General features: G+C 36.1%; 1 protein-coding gene across 3 annotated transcripts in view; it reads left to right on the top strand.

Annotated features, from left to right (window-relative positions):
- nf1a (neurofibromin 1a) overlaps nucleotides 1-18,484 on the top strand; it is a 92,516-nt gene that overhangs the window by 58,720 nt on the left and 15,312 nt on the right. For 2 of the 3 annotated variants that reach the window (XM_048159936.1, XM_048159933.1), the window contains exons 36-53: nucleotides 1,245-1,677; nucleotides 2,965-3,305; nucleotides 3,645-3,847; nucleotides 4,686-4,879; nucleotides 5,093-5,233; nucleotides 6,590-6,869; nucleotides 8,638-8,852; nucleotides 12,057-12,118; nucleotides 12,246-12,387; nucleotides 13,809-13,910; nucleotides 14,140-14,280; nucleotides 14,584-14,710; nucleotides 15,621-15,752; nucleotides 15,836-15,971; nucleotides 16,060-16,223; nucleotides 16,308-16,430; nucleotides 17,885-18,003; nucleotides 18,224-18,324. In XM_048159936.1, the coding sequence (XP_048015893.1) occupies nucleotides 1,245-1,677; nucleotides 2,965-3,305; nucleotides 3,645-3,847; nucleotides 4,686-4,879; nucleotides 5,093-5,233; nucleotides 6,590-6,869; nucleotides 8,638-8,852; nucleotides 12,057-12,118; nucleotides 12,246-12,387; nucleotides 13,809-13,910; nucleotides 14,140-14,280; nucleotides 14,584-14,710; nucleotides 15,621-15,752; nucleotides 15,836-15,971; nucleotides 16,060-16,223; nucleotides 16,308-16,430; nucleotides 17,885-18,003; nucleotides 18,224-18,324 (3,156 nt within the window). Of the gene's footprint in view, nucleotides 1-1,244; nucleotides 1,678-2,964; nucleotides 3,306-3,644; nucleotides 3,853-4,685; nucleotides 4,880-5,092; nucleotides 5,234-6,589; nucleotides 6,870-8,637; nucleotides 8,853-12,056; nucleotides 12,119-12,245; nucleotides 12,388-13,808; nucleotides 13,911-14,139; nucleotides 14,281-14,583; nucleotides 14,711-15,620; nucleotides 15,753-15,835; nucleotides 15,972-16,059; nucleotides 16,224-16,307; nucleotides 16,431-17,884; nucleotides 18,004-18,223; nucleotides 18,325-18,484 lie in introns of those variants that run through there. The other variant, XM_048159934.1, reaches the window with a different exon arrangement.

Here is an 18,484-nt window from a genome sequence, read left to right as displayed (position 1 = left end):
GTGGAGGTTAGAAGGATCAGGATGACGCCGCCAGCAGTGGCAGTCGCTATAAATGCTAACTGGGCGTCAATAAAGCAGCTGATCTCGGAGGCACCAGTTACAGGCAAAGTCGGCGTCGCAAATGAAACGTTGAGGTCTTCTTGCTCTTGGGTAGTGGTGGTGTACATGAGATGTTCTGTGGTCTGCATTGTCACTGTATTTTGAGATCTATGTAACAAAAAAAGTACCATTATTCAGTAGGACATGTTCTTTTGAATATTCTGTGGATTTTAACTTTTCAGTACAGTACTTTTCACAGGCACGATGCAAGGTGTACTTTTATTTAGCAAGAACACTTTAAAATAATAAGTGACAGTAAAGACATTTTATATTGTTAAAAAATCTTTTTCTAAAAAAAAAAACATATTAGGAAAAATTCAGGACAAAATAACATTTAAAAAAACATTTTAAATTGTAATAATGTTTTTACTGTGTTTTTGATCAAATAAATGCAGCCTTGGTGGGCATAAGAGACTTCTTTCAAAAACATTCAAAATACTGACCCTAATTTTTTGAATGGTAGTGTACATAATTTAAAACACATCACTGTAATTTGTATATGGATTTTAAATGTTCCAAATATTTTGTTACAATACCTTTTATTTAGGACTGTTTAGCCACTTAAACAGTATTATAAAAAGATTAACAAAGGCTAATGAGTAGCTTGTTTTCCTCCGTTCTGTTTTCCAAACTCAATTACACATTAGCTTTAGAGATAATTGGTGTAGTACTTACTAAAGTGGATATAGAAGCTTTCTTACTGACTTATCCGGAGCGCAGGAAGATGAAGAACAACGACCTGAAGTAATGAGGCTTGATATATCACAGTGCAGAACACAATCACTTCCTGTCCCACGCTTGGTGTTATTTAGGTTTTGTTCAGTTGAGATGCTCTTGACCTGTGGTTATAACAATAGAAAACATGGTTATATTTGAATTGCAGGTTTCCATTCTTGTGTAAGCTGTCTGATGTTTGTCATTTAAGGGAAATTGAACAGACAGCTCATGTTTGAAATGTTTTTAATGCTTGAAGTAAAAGTTAGTGTATTGTTTTTGGCATATAGCCTTGAAAATTAAATTATTGCTCCTCAATTATAGTTTTTTTTGTGTGCTTTTGGACATTATTTCCACTTCTCAAAGATGTGCAGCCCATTCGCTTTAGAACCAAAAAGACTAATCGGAACTGTAATTGTTATTTCTCTTAGGTTCAAAACTGGACAAATCAATGGTGACCTTTTGATCTACCACGTCCTGCTGACCCTCAAACCCTACTACGCCAAGCACTATGAGATCGTAGTAGACCTCACCCATGTGGGCCCCAGTAACCGCTTCAAGACAGACTTCTTATCCAAGTGGTTTGTGGTCTTTCCAAACTTTGCCTATGAGAATGTGGCTGCCGTGTACATCTACAACTGCAACACCTGGGTGCGAGAGTACACCAAATACCACGAGCGACTACTGACCGGTCTCAAAGGGAGCAAGAAACTGCTGTTTATCGATTCGCCTGCACGTCTAGCTGAACACATCGAACCCGAACAGCAGAAGCTGCCCGCTGCTACCTTGGCATTGGAAGAGGACCTCAAAGTGTTTCATAATGCCCTGAAACTAGCGCATAAGGACACAAAAGTTTCGATCAAGGTAAAAATTTGTAAAACTTAACCCGGATGTTATTTTGAGTTTGTTTAGGTACAAATATATGCTACATTATTCAGTTTGTGTTCCTTAAAGGGACAGTTCACCCAAAAATGAAAATTCTGTCATCATTTACTCACCCTCAAGTTGTTCTAAATTCTTTTCTTTTCATTTCTTTGTTCTGCTGAAAGGAAGATATTTGGAAGAATGCTTGTAACCAAGCAGATCTCACCCCCCATTGACTATCATAGTAGGAAAAAAATATATATACTCTGGTAGTCAATGGGTGGCGAAATCTGCTAGGTTACAAGCATTCTTCCAAATATCTTCCTTTGTGTTCAGCAGAACAAAGAAATTCATACAGTTTTGGAACAACTTGAGGGTGAGTAAATGATGACAGAATTTTCATTTTTGGGTGAACTATCACTTTAACTCTACTGCTGGACATTAAGGGATGCACCAGTATTAAATCTGAAAGTGATTTTCATGTTATGGCCGATAACTGATAGATGACCAATATTGAAGTTCTCTAGTTTTGTCTAAATAAATTACAATAAAATAAACAATAAAAATGTAAATATAAATAAATAAATTGTACAAAAATGTAGGCATCACATTATTGTAATGGACAATATATAAAAAAAAAGATATTTAATTTGGTTATCTGTTAAAGATCATGGTTTGCCTACTGTTAATTTTTTTTTTTTTTTTTTTTTTTTTTTTTAAAGATTAAGTGAGCATTAGATGACAGCAAAGGTAATCTAATTATAAAAACAGAAGAAATGAGCATGCGCAATTAAATATTCTATAATGCCTATACCGATAAGTAAAATCTGTAATATTTATTGGCTGGTAACTGATATGGTACTGATAGTCAAACCAAAAATATATAAATATATAAAAAAAAAAAAAAAATAAATATATAAAATATATATATATATATATTTTTTTTTTTTTTTTTTTTTTTACTAGTAGGTGCAGGACACTATAGTTCATTTATGTAAGTGAGGATAGCAAAATAAAGTAAACTTTGACATATTGTACCCAAAAATTCTTCATACAGTGGACTACAAGTAAAATTAATAAAAATGTGGAACCAAAAATTATTCAGACACTTTGACCTGACCATGTTTTGCTTAAGTGTTATCTGACATAATTAACATAAATATTTTCTGACACAGTTTAACTCTGAGATCTTGTCATATTTAGTACCATTTATTTAACTATAGTGAAATGTTCAAGGTGTCTGAATAAATTTTGGTTTGACTGTATATCATTGCCCATTCTACCTAGGTGGGATCAACAGCTGTACAAGTGACCTCGGCCGAACGCACGCGTGTCCTAGGACAGCCCGTTTTCCTGAACGACATATACTACGCTTCAGAGATTGAGGAGATATGCCTGGTGGACGAGAACCAGTTCACTCTGACTATTGCAAACCAGGGCACTCCTCTTACGTTCATGCACCAGGAGTGCGAAGCCATCGTTCAGTCCATCATCCACATCCGGACACGCTGGGAGCTTTCCCAGCCGGACTCAATTCCTCAACACACCAAGATCAGGCCTAAAGATGTTCCTGGCACCTTGCTCAACATCGCCCTGCTCAACCTGGGAAGCTCTGACCCCAGTCTGAGGTGAGGAACACTGAGCTTGAGTTTTCGGCCATGCTCAGGCTGTTTTCAGCCCAACAACTTGAGTTTGGCTGAACCGTCCAATGCGTCAAGCTGTTGTTGTTGTGACAATGAGACTTTTATTCGCAGGCTTCTGTCTTTGTTGTGGTGAACTGATTAGAAATGCTAATACTGCTGCTTTGTGTCTTCAGTTCAACTGGGGCCATTCTTGATCTTGCCACCCCACAGTTAGAATCATAAACCTGTTAAAAATCACAATAATTCCTACAAATATGGAAACTAACATGTTGTTACAGTAAATTAGTGCTTCTGAAAATGACTTGCTGTTAACTCCTTCAACAGGTCAGCTGCATACAATCTACTTTGCGCCTTAACCTGCACCTTCAATCTAAAGATTGAGGGCCAACTCCTGGAAACGTCTGGCTTGTGCATCCCAGCCAACAACACCCTTTTTATTGTGTCCATTTCCAAAACGCTAGCAGCTAACGAACCCCACCTCACTCTGGAGTTCCTGGAAGAGTGCATCTCTGGCTTCAGCAAGTCAAGTTAGTGTCACAAGCAAAAAAAACACACCATTCTGCATTTATATATAATATATACACTATCATTCAATTTTTTGGTTACTTTATTTTACGGTGTCCTTATTACTGTGTAATTTCACATTTTAAGTACAGAGTAAAACTATTTAACATGTACTTACTATAGGGTTATAGTTAGGATCAGGGTTTGGTTTTGTTAGTTGCATGTTATTATGCATAATTTACTGTTATTACTGTAGTAAATATATGTAACTTTTGTAACAAGGACACTAAAATAGTGTTACCAATTTTTTTAACGGATGCATTAAATTGTTCAAAAGTGGCAGTTAAGACTCTTAATTTTAAAGATTTATTTTTCAAATAGATGTTCTTTTGAACTTTCTATTCATCAAAGAATCATGAAAAAATCTATTATGTCTCCACAAAAATTAAGCGGCACAGCTGTTTTCATCATTGATAATAGTAAGAAATGATTCTTGAGCACCAAATCATCATAATAGAATGATTTCTGAAGGATCATGTGACACTGAAGACTGGAGTAATGATGTTGAAAATTCAGCTTTGCCATCACAAGAAATATATTACATTAAGTAAAAAAAAAAAAAAAAAAAAAAAAAAATATATATATATATATATATATATATATATATATATATATATATATACATATATTCACAATTTCTGTTTTACTGTGTTTTTGATCAAATGAATGTTACCTTGGAGAACATAAATGACGTCTTTCAAAAACAAATCTTACTGATCTTAAACTTTTTAACAATAGTATGGTGCAAAATCATTGTTTTTTGAGGAATTTGTTACAAAAATGTCTTTTGTTGGCCTTTAGGTATTGAGCTGAAGCATCTGTGTCTGGAGTATATGACTCCTTGGCTCCGTAATTTGGTGCGTTTTTGTAAACACAATGACGATGCCAAACGACAACGCGTCACGGCTATCCTGGACAAGCTTATCACAATGACCATCAATGAGAAGCAGATGTACCCCTCCATACAGGCAAAGATATGGGGCAGCTTGGGCCAGGTAGGCCCTTCAAACCCTCGTAAACATTGATTGAAATTGTTTTTACGAACTTATTCCATTCAAAAGCTTTCAAAAATGTTCAGCAGACATCTGCTACAGCAGACATTACAATGATACATGACTTCAAACTGTAACACCCCTGTATATTTCTACAGTAATTCAAGGAAACTCTGTTAGTCATCAGTTACAGATTGCACCATTTTACATGTGTAGATCACAGACTTGCTGGATGTGGTGTTGGATAGCTTCATAAAGACCAGTGCTACTGGAGGTTTGGGATCCATCAAGGCTGAAGTGATGGCTGACACAGCTGTAGCCCTGGCTTCAGGAAATGTCAAATTGGTGTCCAGCAAGGTAAACGCTTACTGCTCAGCTACCACATTGTATTGTAAATCCCTATCAATATATGTTTTTAATATATTGTTTAATATGATGTTGTTCCTAAGATAACCTAGTAACAGAGCTCTCAGTTAGATATTGAAATATTAAAAACTGACCTGCAATAAATTATTTAAAACATGGAAAATGCAACGGAACCAGCCATTTTTTTTTTTCCCTTCGTACTGTAGTAACAGAGTATGCAGTCATTTTGTAAGCGCAGATATTATTGCATTACAATTACTTCAATTATTTTGCTTTATATTTGTATGTAAACATGTTTTATTTATTTATTCAGTGAAATCAAGGCCCTGAAACGGCTTCAGTTATATTGTACCCATTTTTCAGTTGAAATATGTACTCCTATTTAATATGATACAATATTGAATTAGCAGTCAAACGAGTTTTATTTCTTGTTAACATGTCTGCAAAAATCTTGTTTTAGAAAAGGTTTTTTTTCTAGCCCATTAACACTCTTTTAAACAGATTTCGACTTACCGCTTAAAGTGTTTCTGGCTCTTCTGTTCCTTAATCATTCCTCTTGTGATCTTATCCAGGCTGACTAGCTCTTCTACCCAACATCTATTATCCTAAGTGTTTGTGCACAAATGCCCAATTTGTACGTGTACGCACAGACAGACAATAGTTAGCTAGCGGGGCAGTCGCTCCTATTATATGGGCAACTGTTAGTCATTACGCTCAATGGACGTCATTGTCAGACACTTGGGCAGAAGGAGAGACACATTTGCGACTCCCATAACTCTAGTGTCTCGTTCTTTATGGTTCTTGATTGACGCAGTAACCTTTACCAGATATGTTCTGCTATTTTAACTAGTTGGACATATTTAGCTGTTTTCCCAAATGCTCAGTTATGCTGAAAAGCCAAATATTGTTTGGTTAGCATGTGCCAGCCACTGCTGATGTCACAGAGAGCAGCACAAGGACAGGCTTTGTCCAGTTGTTGCGTCTGCTTTTCTAAGACTCGTATCGCAGCGGGACTCTGAGGTTAAGTGAGGGACCAAGTATAATCTTATTGAGAGAGCAAATAATGTTTAGGTGCATGTCACCAGAGTGAAAATAAAGGGCATATTGTCTGGATTCTATTTGATGTTGTATGACTTTCTGATTTGAAGTTAGTTTGAAATGATAAATTATGCAAAGAGTCATCATTTTGATAATTTTGAAAACTTAAACAGCTTCTATGATGTTCTATGATGATTTAGTGTTCAATTAGACTTAATAGTTTTCATTTTCAAGCTTGATGTCTTATATTGTTTATTAGCACTAAATTGCAATGTAACAACAAAATTGCTTTATTAATTCATCTCTCAGGTGATTGGCCGAATGTGTAAGATCATCGATAAGACGTGCCTGTCTCCCACCCCCACCCTTGAGCAGCACCTGATGTGGGACGACATCGCCATACTGGCCCGTTACATGCTCATGCTCTCCTTCAACAACTCTCTGGACGTGGCCGCTCATCTGCCCTACCTGTTCCACGTCGTCACCCTGCTGGTGGCCACCGGCCCGCTTTCCCTCCGAGCGTCGACGCACGGCCTCGTCATTAACATCATCCACTCGCTCTGCACCTGCTCACAGCTTAACTTCAGTGGTGAGCAAGAAGTCACAGAAAATTAGGATTTTAAGGGTTGATTCCTCCATATTAAAAATAAATACGAGTTTGGAAATGTTTTAAACATGTAAGGAATGATCACAGTTTTTTTTTTTTTTTTTTTTTTTTTTTTTTTTTTAACTCAAGCTTGAGGACTGCTTATGCCAAGTATGAAATTCTAATAATTTTATCATGAATTGACCATAACCATGTATCATATACCTAACATATGGGGGTATGTCCACACATATTAAATGTTATTAATATTCAATGTTTAAAATTCCACCTATAAAATTAGCATTTAATTTGTATATTTCTTTATATTTAATAAATTAGGCTTGCCATCACATTAATGAATTAATTTAAAAATATATTGAAATAAAATAGTTCATTTAAATTGTAATAATTGGTGCTGCCAGTCGATTAAAAAATAACTAATTAATTGCACAATTTTCTGTAATTAATCTCACTTAAAGGTGCCCTAGATTAAAAAATTTAATTTACCTCGGCATAGTTGAATAACAAGAGTTCAGTACATAGAAATGACATACGGTGAGTCTCAAACTCCATTGTTTCCTCCTTCTTATATAAATCTCATTTGTTTAAAAGACCTCCGAAGAACAGGTGATTCTCAACATAACACCGACTGTTACGTAACCGTCGGTATCATTAATATGTACACCCCCAATATTTGCATATGCCAGCCCATGATCGAGGCATTACACAAGGGCAGCCAGTATTAACATCTGGATCTGTGCACAGCTGAATCATCAGACTAGGTAAGCAAGCAAGAACAATAGCGAAAAATGGCAGATGGAGAGATAATAACTGACATGATTCATGATAACATGATATTTTTATTGATATTTGAAAATTGTCTTTCTAAATGTTTCGTTAGCATGTTGCTAATGTACTGTTAAATGTGGTTAAAGTTACCATCGTTTCTTACTGTATTCACGGAGACAAGAGAGCCGTCGCTATTTTCATTTTTAAACACTTGCAGTCTGTATAATGCATAAACCAACAGTGTAGCATTAGCCGTTAGCCACGGAGCACAGCCTCAAACTCATTCAGGATCAATGTAAACATCAAAATAAACACTGTACTTATGCGATTAGACATGCTGCATGACGAACACTTTGTAAAGATCCATTTTGAGGGTTATATTAGCTGTTTGAACTTTTTTTTATGTTGTTTAAGGCAAGCGCGAGCTCTTGGGGCGTGGAGCACGAGATTTAAAGGGCCACACACCCTGAATCAGCTCATTTCTAATTATGCCCCAAAATAGGCAGTTAAAAAAATGAATTAAAAAAAATCTATGGGGTATTTTGAGCTGAAACTTCACAGACACATTCAGGGGACACCTTAGACTTATATTACATCTTTTAAAAAAAAGTTCTAGGGCACCTTTAACGTTTAAAATTTGTAATATAATATATTTTAAATATTTGTTTAATGGCAAGTACTATGAATGAAGGTCTGTACTGATGTACAGATGTACTTCTAGGTATGAAATGAGTAATTAAACCAGAATTAATTGTTTGAAATCTGAATCTGACAAAAAAAAAAAAAAAAACTTGTATGAGGAACATTATTGTACATAATGTGTACATAAGTGTTTAAACTTTTTTTTTTTTTTTTTTTTTTTTTATTTAGTTAAAATAAAAATTGTGCTAACTTGGAAAACTTAATAAATAAATAAAAAACAAAAAAAACAAAAAAAAAACCTGAGTCTGATTTGTTGCTGTGTTGGTTTTTGCTTCTGCAGAGGAGACTAAACAGGTCCTGCGTCTGAGTCTGACGGAGTTCTCCCTGCCCAAGTTCTACCTGTTGTTCGGCATCAGTAAGGTCAAATCTGCTGCGGTCATAGCCTTCCGCTCCAGCTACAGAGATCGTTCATTCTCCCCCGGCTCCTACGAGAGAGAGACCTTTGCTCTGTCGTCCCTGGAAACGGTTACAGAGGCTCTTTTGGAGATCATGGAGGTCAGTTACCAACATTGTGTATTATCGAAGTGAGCTGTCTAAACACTTTGTTTTGTTTAACTTCTGATGTCATTTTCAAGCTTCTCCAGCACTGTGTTTATTCATTTAAAGGATATATTTTGTGTTTTGTGTAAATGAATCAGCACACACTCACTTAATCTCAGAAACTGAGAAATAAATCTATTTAATATAGTCATCAGTAGCAGTATTGGTATCGGTGATACTGGCCTTCATTCGTAGTACTTAGTAAAAAATGTGTAAAAATAAATGAAGAGTTTGGTTCCAAAACGCGATAAACGCCATTTTCAAAAAAATCGAGTTTCCGCCAAAATCAGTATTGTATATGGTCAGTATTGAAAAGTCATTTATTAATTTTGCGCAAAATGCAATATCCGTCGTGTTATTCTGTCATGTTCCCTCCCTTTCTTTCCAAAATGCGACAAACGCCAGTCTCCTTTTTCTCCAAAACGCGATATATCCGCTCTCAACCAATCACAGCGCACCATTCCACCCACTGTAAACATTGAAGGCTTTTTAAAAAGCCGATTTTTAATAACAATGTACTTGGCAAATGTGTTTATTTAACAGTGTGGTGGCGCAAGATACTCTTTAATCGGTAATGACAAATAATTTATAACATTAACAAGATTCATTTTGGGAGCGACGGCTGAATGTATTTTTAGTAAAATGTCTGTACATAAGATAAATATTGGCAAAGTTTAGACTCTGTCATATATGTGTGAATCAACTTACTTTGTTGTGTATTTTCAATTTGAAAAATAACTTTTATATTGATGGATTAATTGCATTTTGAAAAAAAAGTATCATGGATTTATTGCATTTTGGGGGAAAAAAATAACATGTTTTTATAATAAACTTTTTAAAATCAAAATTTAGATTTGAACTTTTAATGTTTTTATAACCAAAAGATGCTATGTGAAAGTTTGAAACAGAAAATAGTGGTTTTCATCTTGCCACTTTCTTGGTAAAGAAAACACCTTTTTACTCAAATTAATCAAAATGGAATTATTGCGTTTTGGAACCAAACTCTTCAAATATTATAATATTAAAATAAAGGTATATTAAAATTTTAAATCATATACATATAATTTAATTACAAGGAATTTTAGAGAAATGTGTGATTAATTCATAATTTATTTGATTGGCAGCACAAATTATTACAATTTAAATGAACTGTTTATTTGAATATATTTTAAAATGTAATTCTTCAATGTTATGGCAAACCTAATTACTAAATATAGAAATTAAATGCTAACTTTTATAGGTGGCATTTCAAACATATTTGAAATATTAATACGATTTAATGTATGTTAGAATACAATTAGTATTTTATGTTTTAATACATATTTGACATTGAATCTCCAAATGAATGTAGAAACAACATAAAGATGGTATATTTAAAATCTCTGGCTGGCATCTATTTATTAAGTGCTGTAAATGGAGGCCAGTATATCAATAGTGTTGCTACTGATGTCTATTAAATTGATTTTTTTTTTTTTTTTTTTCCTCCATCTCTGGGGATCAAAAAAGATGAAAGACATTTTTTTCTCTTTGCCTTCTTTTGTGGTAATTATATTTAATGATTCACTGAAGAAGGCAAATGGCTTAAACGTCTGCTTCATATGTGCTGAGCTGCATAATGAAACATATTTAAAAATGTAATAAGATAAAGGAGTGTGGATCTTTCTTTTCTTTTCTTTCGGATCTTTCTTGATTAATGTCAATTTGATGAATTGAGTGTGTGTTGATCCATATAAAGGGGAACGTTATACGTTTTATAACCACTTACATTCATGTGAAAAAGAAAGGACACCCTATTGAATTATATGGTTTTATGTATCAGGACATAATAAATCATCTGGTCCTTTTATAAGGTGTTAAAATTAGGTAAATACAACCTAAGATGACCAATGACACATGACACATTACACTCTGTCATTATTTATTTAACAAAAACTAGGCCAAAATGGAAAAGCCATGGGATGGGTGGCAAACTATGTACACCCTTACTGCTTTCATAGGAATTAAGAGGGTAAGTAATGTTCGGGCACTGCTAATCAAATGCCTTTGATTAACTGATCATCAGCAAGAGTGATCACCTCTATAAAAGCAGACGTTTTGGCAGTTTGCTGGTCTGGAGCCTTCAGGTGTGTTAACACAATGCCAAGGAGGAAAGACATCAGCAATGATCTTAGAGAAGCAATTGTTGCTGCCATCAGTCTGAGACTGGTTATACGGCCATTTCCAAACAATTTGAAGTCCATTATTCTGCTGTAAGGAAAATTATTCACAAGTTTAAAACATTCGTGACAGTTGCCAGTCTTTCCAGGAGTGGACATCCCAGCAAATTCACCCCAAGGTCAGACTGTGCAATGCTCAGAGAAACTGCAAAACACCCAAGATCTACACCTGAGATTGTACAGGCCTCTGTTAACATGTTAAATGTTAAGTTCATGGCAGTACAATTAGAGAAAGATCGGACAAGTATGGCATGTTTGGAAGGGTTGCCAGGAGAAAGCTTTTTGTCTCTTTAAAAAAAAAAAAAAAAAAAAAAAACATCTTAGCGCAGCACGTCTTATGTTTGAAAAGTTGCATCTGAACAAAGATTCCAGTTCTGGAATAATGTCCTTTGGCAGACGAGACCAAAGTGAAGGTATTTGGCCATAATGCACAGCGCCAAGGCGAAAACTAAACGCAACATATCAGCACTAACACCTCATACCAGCTGTCACATGGTGGAGGAGGGGTGATGATTTGGGCTTGTTTTGTTGCCACAGTGTCGACCATGTATACCAAAATATTTTAAAGTCAAATATGAGGCCATCTGTCTGACAGCTAAAGCTTTGCCAAAATTGGGACATGCTACAGGATAATGATCACAAGCAAACACACCATCAAATCTACAGCAGAATGGCTGAAAAAGAAAAGAATCAAGGTATTGCAATGGCCCAGTCAAAGTTGAGACCTCAACCCAACTGAAATGTTGTGGTTGGACCTTATGAGAGCTGTGCATAATCAAATGCCCACAAACCTCAATGAACTAAAGCAATGTTGTAAGGCCAAAATGTTCTGATACGTAACTCCATACAATTCTATAGGGGTGTCCTTTGTTATTCACATGACTGTATGTCTTAGAAGTCTTTTATGAATATGTTATTTAAACAATTGTTGTTTTTCCCCCAGGCCTGTATGAGGGACATTCCCGGATGCAAATGGCTTGATCAGTGGACTGAATTGGCACAAAAGTATGTTCAAAATATTGCATTTCACAAGAGTTTTTTGATGCAATTTCTGAAAATCATAGTGCAATCACATTAAAATAACAAAATCTGTTACATCGTCTTATAATGTACATTTTCTTTTCTTGGATAGGTTTGCATTCCAGTATAACCCGTCTCTTCAGCCACGGGCTCTGGTGGTGTTCGGCTGCATCAGTAAACGTGTGACTCACGGGCAGCTCAAACAGATCATTCGTATTCTCAGTAAAGCCAGTCCTCTGCTCAGCATTGATCGGGTTAGTTCTCTTTCTCTCATCTGCTTCTCAAACTTCCGAATTTTAGATATGATTTTAATTCACTTTCATTATTGTGCCCCATTTAGAACTGAATAAGTATCCAATCTAATTTTTGATTTGAGGTTGTCGACAGGATGCAGAAAGATCTGTGAAGAACCGTGCTTGCTTTGAGTGAGAATAAACCTCATTGGTTCTTGCGGAAGTTCAAACATGTTGCATAAGATGAGACTAAACCTAATTGATTCTTGCACGTCAAAGCAAGTACGGTTGAGCTTCTGTTTATGTTTACTGATCAATGTTTATATGTGAATAAAAGCCTAAATTCAAATCTGTTCATCATATAAAGCAATCAAGTATGTGTGTGTGTGTGTGTGTGTGTGTGTGTATATTTATTTATATATATATAATATAATATAATATATATATACGGAAGAGGATTAGGGCCAAGCAATATTAAAAAAATAAAACCATCTCGAGATTAAAGTTGTTAAATTTTGAGAAAAAAGTCAAGATAAAATGTTGAGAATAAACTCGTTAAATTACGAGAAAAAACTCGTTAAATTTTGAGAAAAAAGTCGAGATAAAATGTTGAGAATAAACTCGTTAAATTACGAGAAAAAACTCGTTAAATTACGAGAACAAATTCGTTAAATTACGAATTCGTTCTCATAATTTAACAACTTTTTTCTCGTAATTTAATGACTTTATTCTCAAAATTTAATGAGTTTATTCTCAGCATTTTATCTTGACTTTTTTCTCGAAATTTAACATTTTTTTCATAATTTAATGAATTTGTTCTCATAATTTAACGACTTTTTTCTCGTAATTTAACGAGTTTATTCTCAACATTTTATCTTGACTTTTTTCTCGAAATTTAACGAGTTTATTCTCAACATTTTATCTTGACTTTTTTCTCGAAATTTAATGAGTTTTTTCTTGTAATTTAACGAGTTTATTCTCAACATTTATTTAGACTTTTTTCTCGAAATTTAACGAGTTTTTTCTCGAAATTTAACAACTTTAATCTCGAGATGGTTTTTTTTTATTATTGCTTGGCCCTAATCCTCTTCCATGTGTGTGTGTGTGTGTGTGTGTGTATGTATATATATATATATCTCTTTATGAACTTTTTGAAGCATCAAAGTGGTAGTTGCGTGGACTGTCAATGGAGAATACAGAAATTATTCAGATTAGATTCAAATTTTTTCATTTGCGTTTTGAAGATGAACGGTGGGCATCTTTTGTAGTATTGTGACTATATTTTGCCTGGAAATTGAGATTATTTGTGTTGTATATGCAGTGTGATTCAGGTCTGAGCAGAAATGCAGTGCGCTAGTCTAACTGCTGTAGTGTCATTCGCTCAGACTATTTGCTGGCGTCACGCTCCGCCGCTCTGTCTGATTAATGCTGTTCCTGCACAGGGGCTGGAGAGCTGCTTAAAGGGGCCGGATAATTACAACAGCCAGGTTCTCATCGAGGCCACCGTCATCGCTCTCACCAAACTACAGCCTCTCCTCGATCAGGTGCTGTCTCGTTGTGTGCTGGATTCAATTATTAAAACATCAGCAGCTATGTCAGTGCATAATAGACCATATGATATAACACGACTGTAACAATGTTTTAATTTACTTCTCTCAGTATGTTCATGTGTGAAACCTGTTTAAAAATATTTTTGCAGTTCCGTTTGGTGGCACAGAAATGACACACTTCACTTATTAATAGCTTTGTGTGTGCTTGTCTAATGATCTGCAGGATTCTCCCATGCATAAAGCTCTGTTCTGGGTGGCTGTGGCTGTTCTTCAGTTGGATGAAGTGAATCTGTACTCCGCCGGTACCGCCCTAATGGAGCAGAACCTGCACACACTGGACAGCCTCCGGGTGTTTAATGATAAGGTGCCTGACTGAAATCCACATTTAGACAACCACAGACTTAAAACATGTTGATATCCTTAATATTATTTCACATAAATAGATAAAACATCCAAGTGGTGATCACTGCAGAGCCAAATGATGTCCTGCTTGCCATCTTTGGACGTAATGAGTGGAGCTTAACCTAAGCAGGTTTAGGTATAGGGTTAGGTTTAAGGTGTGGCTGGACCTTCAAGCTCCACCCATTGGCACTGTAGCATCCTCTCAGAAAGTCGAGGTAGAATGTATTGCAGTTATCTTCATAAACATGTTTTCAACTCTTTATAGAGTCCTGAGGAGGTCTTCATGGAGATCCGGAAGCCACTGGAATGGCATTGTAAACAAATGGACCATTTTGTGGGACTCAACTTTGCCTCCAACTTTAACTTTGCATTAGTGGGGCATTTACTCAAAGGTAATGATTAAAAGATCATCTATCCACATTATTTTGCAAAGCGAAAGCTATTTTCTGTGAATGTACTTCCTTGTTAGTCCAAAAACAACTTTTATTGTAACCAAGCCCAGATAAAGATTTGTTGTGGAATGTGCCTGTCTATGATAGATAGGTGAAAGCCCTCCTCTGCTGAAGAAAATCAACGTCTACTTCATCATTGCAACATTAGCCCCGCCCACTGGCATGTTAGTGAGATGATGAGGAGAGAAGTGAATCAGGATACAGGACTAAAACTAACATTACCTTTAAAAGGATCCTAATGCTAGGAATATGGTTATTTTTAACAATGTGAATGTCTCAGTTGAGCTTTATATATTTGTATTCAGTACATTATATTACAATGTTCATCACTGCAACCTTTCATGCCACGATCTAAATATAATGCCGTAAATGTAAGTGCTATAATCAACGATTAGTGTATCTTGAGAGCTGTAGTAGTAAAAACAACATGTTAAATGTTTTCTAGAGAGTTCCACATGTAATACAAATGCAAGCCAATCACAGCAGTGGGCGTTTACACTGAAGTCTCACAGCAGACACGCTCCTTAAAACGGAGCGTTCACATAAGAGGGCTAAAATCAAGATAGGAAAAATGCCTTTTAATTCTAAATTACAACAATTTTTGATGCAAAAATCATGCTAACATAAAAATCATACATACTAAGTGCACCCCAGGAAACATTATAAAACAATGCAGTTCATGAACACTTTATTCTTTGTGTGAACTAATGATGACAATGATAACTGATGACATCAATATATATGTATCAACAGACCAATTAATGTATTGAGAGGTTTTAGCGATTGATCACATCAAGCATTTGATGATTTGAAGTAAAATGTCTTCCTCATCTGTCTTTTTTTCTTGTAGGATACAGACATCCTTCTTCCACCACAGTGGCGAGAACGGTCCGTATCCTTCATACGCTCCTGGGCCTGGTGGGAAAACATCGCAGCTGTGACAAGTTTGAAGTGAACACACAGAGTGTGGCCTATCTGGCAGGTAAGTTAAAGCCAACACTACCTGTGAAGTAATTTGTATTTAAATTCGGATGAAAACATCTAAAATGGATGTTTGCGTTTCAGCTTTGCTCACGGTATCTGAGGAGGTAAGGAGCCGCTGCAGTCTAAAGCACAGGAAGTCATTGCTGCTTTCAGAAGTTACCATGGAGAACTTTCCAATGGATACATTCACTGTGTTTGAAACGGAACCTGGATGCAGGTGAGAACCTGGGTTTCTTTCTACTATTCACTTGTCTTTCCAACCACACTGTATTTTTTTGTTTTGTTGATTCTCACACTCTCTAAAGTGTCAGGCTACTGCGTGAAAACCAGCCCTGGGCTTCTCCAAAAGTGTCAGAGCGCAACCTTGCACCTCCATACTCTGCCATGGGGCAGACCAGCCTTCGCCCACGCAAATCCATGAGCGTGGACATGGGCCAGCCTTCGCAAGCCAATGCAAAGAAACTACTGGGTATGAGTGGTCTGTGGCTTCATTCTTTAAAAGTGGTTTTTGAACATGCTCCAGCTTTCTTGAGTGTTTTTATGTTTATTCTAGGCACTAGAAAGAGCTTCGATCACCTAATATCGGACTCAAAAGCCCCGAAGAGACCAGACATGGAGTCGGGCATCACTACGCCTCCAAAGATGAGACGGGTTTCTGAAAACGACTATGAGATCGGTGAGTTTTTCTGCACTTACCAATCAAATGTGTGATGGCAAGTGCTGATCTATGGCCCTGTTTCCACCTGGTATTTTGGTTGATCGTATCACAAGTAGATGAGGGAGACACATTCCCGTTTATACCTGGTGTTTTAATCCATCTCTTTTGTCCACTTTAAACCATTCTGTCCTTATTTCTTTGAGGGGAGTGTGTATGGGTTGGTAAATATGTTTTTTTAGATCTTCCCATCTAATGGACAAAATAAGCTTGTGCAATTTACATATGAAAGTGAGCGGAGACAACGGGAAAAATATACGGAGAGCAGCAGTTTTGATTTCTGCTCTGATAGCTGCAAGACTGCTGAACGCAGTAAGTGTGTGTTAGAAATCAGGAATGGTGAGAGAACATTGTGCTTGGTACATTTTTCAGCTTCAAATTAAACTTGGGTCTTACAAAGTTTGACAAAGTTTAAATCCCGTCTGGCTAGCTTGCTTCCCATAATGTTTACGCGTTAGGTCAGTAGGCGGAGAGTAGACAGTGTTTTGCACTGTTCAAACATATTCAACCACATGAGCGTTAACACTATGAAAACAATCCGGTCTTATCTGTTTTCAACTACCTCTGGAAGTGGTCAGAAGTGGACAAGCTCAAAACATTTAACACCCCATTTACACCTGTATTCAGATCAGATCAACCAAAATGCATCTTAAAAGATTAGTTCACTTTGAAATTAAAATTACCCCAAGATTTACTCACCCTCAAGCCATCCTTTCTTTCTGATGAACACAATCAGAGTTATATTAATAAATATCCTGATGCGTCCAAGTTTTATAATGGTAGTGAACGGGATCAATGAGTATGAAGCTGAAGAAAGTGCATCCTTTCAAAGCAAAACGTACTTCACACGGCTCTGGGGGGTTAATAAAGGCCTTCTGAAGGGAAACGATAGGCTTCAGTTACAAAGTTGAATACGGAAGGAATAGGACGTAGTGTAAGCGTTTTGAACTGCGAGAGTTTTACACTTTCTTCGTAAGTTGAATACAGAAGGTGGTCTGGTGGAAGCTAGATAATTTACTTGTTAAATACTTGTTAAATATGGATATTTTTCTTACACAAACGCATCGTTTCGCTTCAGAAGGCCTTTATTTACCCCTGGAGCTGTGTGGAATGCATTTTTCTTTGGATGGATGCACATTTTTGAGCTTCATACTCGTTTGTCCCGTTCACTGCCATTATAAAGCTTGGATGCGTCAGGATATTTATTATTATATAACTCTGATTGTGTTCATCAGAAAGAAGAAAGTCATACACACCTAGGATGGCTTGAGGGTGAGTAAATCTTGGCCTAATTTTCATTTCAAAGTGAATTAATTATTTTAATCCAGGTGTAAAGAGGCCGTATGTGTAATAAATAATAATTAGGCATGAGAAATGAGAGAGATTAAATCGCTAACAGCTCTTCTTCATTCCAGAAACCCAGAGAATAGCCAACTCCCATTTACGCAAAGTGTCTGTGTCCGAATCCAACGTCCTCCTGGATGAGAACGTTCTCACAGATCCGAAGATCCAGACGCTGCTCCTAACTGTACTGGTGTGTGCTCCATATGACTTTCCTTTGCACATGATCTTGTGCTTTAAATCCTCTTGCAGGTGGAATTACGTTAGAAATTGTATATAGAAAGTTTTTTTTGCATTTTCTTTGTAGCACATGAAAGTTGAATAAAGATGATTCATTTTCTTTTTCAAGCTATATGACATTTTTTTTATACATCATGTACTGTAGTATAGCAAAGTTTTAATTTTTATTGCAGGCCACACTGGTGAAATATACTACGGATGAGTTTCATCAGAGGATCCTGTACGAGTATTTGGCTGAGGCCAGTGTGGTCTTCCCCAAGGTCTTTCCAGTAGTGTGAGTGTCTGCATTATTATATACCAACACATCACTCAGTCAAGATCTATTAGACTGTTTCTGTCGCTAAATACATTTCACAAGATTCAAGGTTAAATGTTGACCTTGTTTTTCAGCGAATGGAATAGAATAAACTCATAGAGAATAGAAATAAGCATGG

The sequence above is a fragment of the Megalobrama amblycephala genome, linkage group LG16, assembly GCF_018812025.1.
Source record: "Megalobrama amblycephala isolate DHTTF-2021 linkage group LG16, ASM1881202v1, whole genome shotgun sequence".
Lineage (NCBI taxonomy): Eukaryota > Metazoa > Chordata > Actinopteri > Cypriniformes > Xenocyprididae > Megalobrama > Megalobrama amblycephala.
Note: the sequence above shows the minus strand (reverse complement) of the source record. Positions and strands in the feature narration are given on the sequence as shown.